We start from the raw sequence: 6,877 nt of genomic DNA on the forward strand, positions 1-6,877 counted from the left end.
TGGTACAAGAGCCTCCAGGTGTAACCTATACCATTCTATGCAAAATCCATCTGGCCCCGGTGATTTGTGCGGTGGGAATGATCTAATGGCAGTTTCAATTTCTCTTTCAGTGATCTCTACCTCTAAACTATTATCTTCCTCAGATCATTTTGGGATGTGTCTGGAGGTAAGCAGGGATTCCAGATCCTGTTTGTTATATACTGGTATAGGTGTGTAAAGTGTGCTGTAGTAGTCTACAAAAGTGTTTAGGATGTCATTCGGGTCTGACAGAAGAGTTCCCTGAGAGTTGGTAATACAAGGAATGTTGGTCTGGACTCTTTGTTCCGCAACCAACATAGCTAGAAGTTTCCCATTTTTATCTCCTTCTTCAAAGAGGGACTCTGCCCTCCTCTCCCAAGAAGTGTGTGTCAACTTGGTGAAGTGCAAAGATGGCGCGCTTCCAGCAGTTCAGTGTAGGTGACATCTGACTGGTTGCCTGCATGCGTCAGTTCACACATCCTCTCTCCGTCCTGCAACTCTGCATTAAATTGTTTGCGTTCCTGTTTGATTGCTGAGATATACTGTCCTCTCATACACGCCTTGAAGGCATCCCACACTACAGGCAAGGGGGTTGACTGCAGGTTGTCCTCCTAGTAACCAGAAAAAACTGGTGCCACCTGGGAAGCAACCGATTCTACTTCCAACCATCCCGCGTTGCACCCCCCCAACCTGCAAGGTCAAGCCAATATGTAGCCGTAGGGGCGTGTGATCCGACAGGCCCCCCACTATATAGTTCACCCTCACCAGCTGCAGCATTGGCGAATGCCAGATCAATCCTTGAGGACGACTTATAGTTAGTAAGGTAGAATAGAGACACCAGTCCATCCAGTTCAACATGAGTAAGTGTGGGTGCGTCTACAATTCTCCCTATACCTGTACATTGTGTCTCATTAAGATGCTCTTCTATATCTAAATCTTATATTAATTTTGCTTACAAAAACACACTAGGGCTTAGTTTCAGGGAATGTCTTTATTTACAGTATGTACAATTATCCACATTTATTCAAATACAGTCATGTCATCACAACAATCTTAAAGTGGTTGTAACCCTAAAAAGGAAATATACTCCACACATAGATCACATGCTCACATCAGTCCCTAACCCCAACTCATTCATATACTAGGGCCAATTTTGAACAGAAGCCAATTTACCTACCAGCATGTCTTTGGAGTGTGGGAGGAAACCGGAGTACCCGGAGGAAACCCACGCAGGCACAGGGAGAACATGCAAACTCCAGGCAGGTAGTGTCGTGGTTGGGAATTGAACCAGCGACCCTTTTTACTGCTAGGTGAGAGTGCTAACCTCTACACCACTGTGCTGCCCACTACATCACTGACGTATGCGTTGTGGATAAGAGTGAGAAACTTCTTGTGTTGGGATTTTCCCATCTCCATATCTCCGTGAGAGCAGCCGTCTCAGCCCAAGCTGACAATTCTACAGACGCAACTCTCCTGGAGTTAGACGAGTCTAGAGTAGCATTTAAAATGGCATTGAAATTGTCTGCTACAATAAGAGGCAGATGCATGAAGGGAGCCAACCTACCCAGCAGGTCGTACAGCACCTGAATTTACAATGGTGGAGCAACATGTACATTTACTAACACCATCTTATTCATACTAATATCAGCTACAACAATCGCATATCGGCCCCCTGGATCCGTGATAACTTGATGGAACATTGCAGGGGACTGTTTTACTGATCAAAATAGCTGTGTATATGTAGCCCCCAGTGCATGCCACCACCCCACCCCCCCAATCCTAACCCTGCTAGCAGTACTTTACCAGGAAGTCATTATGCATCCATACATCAAGATGTTGGGGTGTATATGTAGCCCCCAGTGCATGCCACCACCCCCCCCCCCCAATCCTAACCCTGCTAGCAGTACAGTGGCAGGAAATCATTAAGCATTCATACATCAAGATGTTAGGGTGTATATGTAGCCCCCCAGTGCAGGCCACCACCACCCCCCCCCCCCAATCCTAACCCTGCTAGCAGTGTAGTGCCAGGAAATCATTATGCATCCATACATCAAGATGTTAGGGTGTATATGTAGCCCCCAGTGCATGACCCCCCCCCCAATCCTAACCCTGCTAGCAGTACTGTACCAGGAAGTCATTATGCATCCATACATCAAGATGTTGGGGTGTATATGCAGCCCCCAGTGCATGACCCCCCAATCCTAACCCTGCTATCAGTACAGTGGCAGGAAGTCATTATGCATCCATACATCAAGATGTTGGGGTGTATATGTAGCCCCCCCCAGTGCAGGCCACCACCCCCCCCCCCCCAATCCTAACCCTGCTAGCAGTGCAGTGCCAGGAAGTCATTGTGCATCAAGATGTTAGGGTGTATATGTAGCCCCCCCCCCCCAGTGCAGGCCACCACCCCCCCCCCAATCCTAACCCTGCTAGCAGTGCAGTGCCAGGAAATCATTATGCATCCATACATCAAGATGTTAGGGTGTATATGTAGCCCCCAGTGCTGGCCAACACTCCCCCCCCAATCCTAACCCTGCTAGCAGTGCAGTGCCAGGAAGTCATTGTGCATCAAGATGTTAGGGTGTATATGTAGCCTCCCTATTGAATGTCTTCCATCAGACACCCCAAGATGTCATTATGCATCCATACATCAAGATGTTGGGGTGTATATGTAGCCCCCCCAGTGCAGGCCACCACCCCCCCCCAATCCTAACCCTGCTAGCAGTGCAGTGCCAGGAAGTTATTGTGCATCAAGATGTTAGGGTGTATATGTAGCCCCCCCAGTGCAGGCCACCACCCCCCCCCCCCCAATCCTAACCCTGCTAGCAGTGCAGTGCCAGGAAATCATTATGCATCCATACATCAAGATGTTAGGGTGTATATGTAGCCCCCAGTGGTGGCCAACACCCCCCCCCCCAATCCTAACCCTGCTAGCAGTGCCAGGAAGTCATTGTGCATCAAGATGTTAGGGTGTATATGTAGCCTCCCTATTGAATGTCTTCCATCAGACACCCCAAGCCCCCCCCCTTAACCACATTCCTGTGTGTGTGTGTGTGTGTATGTATATGTATATATACCATATGTATCGCTGTATAACACGCCGCAGAGTGCGGCTGAGAACTACCGGGTGCGGCCAAGATACACAGGACATCTCGGCGGCGCCATTTTTAAAAATCAAAGTTGACATCACTGAGGGGACAACGATACACAAGGCTGCAATGACGGACAGGCTGCAATGACGGACAGGCTGCAATGACGGACAGGCTGCAATGACGGACAGGCTGCAATGAGGGACAGGCTGCAATGACGGACAGGCTGCAATGACGGACATGTGTATATATATATATACACACATACACACAGTATGTCATTGCATCGCTCTTGTTTGATGGTGCCGTTTCCTCATCCTGGGTGGTTTATTCTTCTTCTTCCACCATTCTTCCTTCTTCCAATAATTTTGCAATCTGTTTCTGTCGACTGTAAAGACAAAAAAATAAAAGTGTAAGAATGACATAAACAGTTTTCATAAACGAACAGAAATTAGCAGCAATAAAGGGTGACTCCACCTAAAATCTATACCTCAGTATTAGAGAAACACTCATCATTTTTTTTTTTAATAGACATGGCAGTGGGAAGATTTCCCTGTAATAATTTAGGTATCTGCCCTCTTCGGGGCCGTGACCGAAACTATTGGAAGAGCGAGACGCTATCATTTGGTGTTGTCCTGGCTATGACGTCTGTCATCAGGAACCCATTTGCTATTATTACCTGCAGCCTCATAACCATCCATCTCTATCCCACAGACATGCTATAGCTATAAAATGCCCTTATTACTAGCAAAACAGATCTATTGTTGGTGTGTGAAAGATAACTCTTGTGTTCAAAAGCTCAGCTTTTGCTGCTAAAACTTGGGGACTGAATGCAGAGGGCAAACTGCTGCTAAAGTGGAAAATAGACCTTTTTGGTGTGTTTGTTGATAAATTGCTATAGAAAGTGTAAAATCAACTTACCGTTTGCGGAATTTCCTTCCAATGATGCAAAATGTCATTACAGAAACGACGATTGCGGAAGCGGTGCCCATACCGAGAAGGCAGGCATATTTTAAGAGGAGACGAGAAAACGTCAGCTCTTTTACTTGAGTCTCTGCTGATGCCGTTGTTTTTTTGCCCACAGTTCCTGTTTCTTCTGGGGCCGTAGTCATCTGGATGGTGGTACTGACTGGTCTGTGAGCCCTGGGCTTGTGCCATGCCTTACGCCTTGTTTTGTTCTTCTTTCCATAGTTGTGTCCTTTGCCAGTCCGTCTTTGTTTTTTTTCAATTGGTGCTTCCTTTATAAGGCGAAGCATGTCCTTACACCATGCATGGACTTTATTGACTGGATGGCGAACCTTACGGTTCTTGCCATTAGTCAATTCTTCCTCCACAGGCCTCACCTGTCCTTCCTCCACAGGCGCCGTTTCTTCTTCCACCGCAACTGCCATTGGTTGCGAAAGCTGAACCATGGCCTGACGCCTTCTGCTGAATTTGCTGCCAGCAGTCATGAGTGGAGAATCTGCATAAAAACAAATGAAAAGAGAGGTCATACAAATGTACAGAGAAGCAGCAGATCAAATTTTTTTTTCCTTTCTTAGGTGTGCATTCAGTGTGCTCTCTGGGTTTTTTTTCGCACATGAAAATAAAAGCCGCTTTTTTTTTTTGTTAAACTTCTGAATGCATCTGCATGTTATCTAATGTGCCCATGCAGGCATTTTAGCACGTTTTTATGCGCAGATTTTAGGGATGGAAAGAAAAACAGCCCAGTCACGCATTCCTGAAGAAGCAGTTTTGCAGTTTTTCCGGCACAAATGCGTATAAACATTCCTATACGCAAAACGTGCACTTATGTGTGTTAATTTATTCGAATGGATAGAATATGTGACTATTCTAGCCAATAGAATGAATTTATGCTCAAACGTTTCTAAATGTGCCTTACATGCAAGTTAAAAATCGCAAGGTTAGAGGCATTTAGAGGTATTTTTCCTGCCAGCAAAAATGTCTCCAAGCATAATTTGCCCATGTGCGTGAGGCTTTAAGGCAGGGGTAGGCAACCTGGGGCCCTCCAGTTGTCGCGGAACTACATTTCCCATGAGGCATTGCAAGGCTGGCCGTTACAATTACTCCCAGAGGCATAATGGGACTTGTAGTTCTACAACAGCTGACGGGCCCCAGGCGGTTGCCTACCCTTGTTTTAAAGTTGACCTCCGCCCTAAAGTGGAAGTTCCACTCATCGGAACCCTCCCCCCCTCTGGTGCTAAAATTGGCACCTTTCAGCGGGGAGGGGGATGCAGATACCTGTAATGCAGGTATCTGCACCCACTTCCGGGAATAGCTAGCCGCAGATGCCCTGCCCCCCCCCCCCCCACTGTGTTCTGGGGAACACGCAGTTCCCAGGACACAACGGGGACCAGTGAAGATGCGCAGTGCGACTCGCGCATGCGCAGTAGGGAACCGAGCAGTGAAGCCACAACGCTTCACTTCCCGATTCCCTGACAGAGAATGGCGGCGAGGGCAGCGAGAGACAAGCGATTGCTCGTCATCTGCTTGCAACATTGCTGGACCCTGGGACAGGTAAGTGTCCATTTATTAAAAGTCAGCAGCTGCAGTATTTGTAGCTGCTGACTTTTAATATTTTTTTTAAGGTGGCGCTCCTCTTTAAGGTAACTTCCCTTCAATCCTCATCTCAGTGACCACGCAGGAAGTAAGCTTACTTTCCCAATGGAGACGCAGCAATAAATATGTGACAGAGGTTGCCATTCTTATCCGTTCTATTAAAATGAAAGAAAAAAATCTGCACTTTTAAAATTCTGCCAGTAACATGCTTCTTGTCCTAGAGTGACAACCCCCACTCGCTGCACTGTAACTATGGAGGAGCAGTGTATTTACTCTAGGATAGGAAGTATGTCAGGACTACAGAACTCCTCCCCCTCTTATCATCCATATTACATAGGGAAGAGGTATTCTAGTTTTCAGAAGATAGCTGGCAAGGGATTTTGCCTGTACTTGTTCTGAAATGTAATGCAGCCACCACTAATAAGGACCGGTAAGCATAAATAGCACGCGTTTAGTCAGGCCTAGGGCAGCACAAAACCTAAATACACTACTGGGTTACCTGCCCATAATGTCACTCTAGTCCTGGGCTATTGAAGAAAACAATATAAATAACCAATAGACCCACCGGATCTAACACTTACCTGTCACGTGAACATTGATTTTTTTACTCGGTCCACTCCGTGCACCATCCACAATGACATGGATCTCATATGTCCCACTGTCCTCCATGAGAAGAGGACTGATCACCAGAGAGCAGTCCTCTTGACTGGTATGGGTGGGATGTAGGTGCACTCTCTGGTCATGGGGCATCCCAGGATGCAGCTTGATGTCATTTTGCCGCAAGAGAGTCCTGTAACCGTCAGATCCGTCCGGTTTGAATCCCCATTCATAATCGATCTTTTCGTAGCCAGTCACTCCGTCGGTGGTGAGGTCACATGGAATGACCATTTTGGAGCCGGTTTTAACTTCCACATTATGATATGGAATGTTGATGTCAGGAAATGCTGAAGAAAGAAAGAAAAACATGTTTAATAAGGAAATATTTTAAAAAATTGAATTTATTACATCAAAATACAATGAGATAAAAAAGTTTTTGGAGATCTCAGGGGGGACATGACATTCTTCTTGATTTTCAATCCTTTAAGCCTTTTTGTGTTTTTTGCACACATTTCAAACTAATTTTAGGCCTGAAGATTTATTGAAACCCCCAAAAATGTATTTTCAGAAAGCAGACCCCCTGTAGTATAAATTGGTGGTAATTCTAATAGACC

General features: G+C 46.2%; 1 protein-coding gene across 1 annotated transcript; it reads right to left on the reverse strand.

Annotated features, from left to right (window-relative positions):
• Positions 1 to 3,717: 3,717 nt before the first annotated feature.
• Positions 3,718 to 6,608, reverse strand: LOC143926590 (uncharacterized). Its single transcript, XM_077450474.1, has 2 exons — positions 6,248 to 6,608; positions 3,718 to 4,569 (listed from the first exon to the last, which is right to left on the reverse strand). Exons 1-2 carry the CDS (start codon positions 6,552 to 6,554, stop codon positions 4,025 to 4,027), a joined length of 852 nt encoding a protein of 283 aa, XP_077306600.1. The 5' UTR covers positions 6,555 to 6,608; the 3' UTR covers positions 3,718 to 4,024.
• Positions 6,609 to 6,877: the final 269 nt, after the last annotated feature.

This window comes from Lithobates pipiens, unplaced genomic scaffold (genome assembly GCF_037356315.1).
Source record: "Lithobates pipiens isolate NorthernLeopardFrog02 unplaced genomic scaffold, aLitPip1_a1.2 Scaffold_23, whole genome shotgun sequence".
In the NCBI taxonomy this organism is placed as follows: Eukaryota; Metazoa; Chordata; class Amphibia; order Anura; family Ranidae; genus Lithobates; species Lithobates pipiens.

Bases quoted from the DNA above. Each gene is read 5' to 3' on its own strand.
- LOC143926590 (XM_077450474.1), bottom strand. From the start codon at position 6,554: ATGGTCATTCCATGTGACCTCACCACCGACGGAGTGACTGGCTACGAA. The intron at 4,570-6,247 runs GTAAGTGTTAGA...GTTTTTATGCAG, and splicing joins AATCAATGTTCACGTGACAG to ATTCTCCACTCATGACTGCT.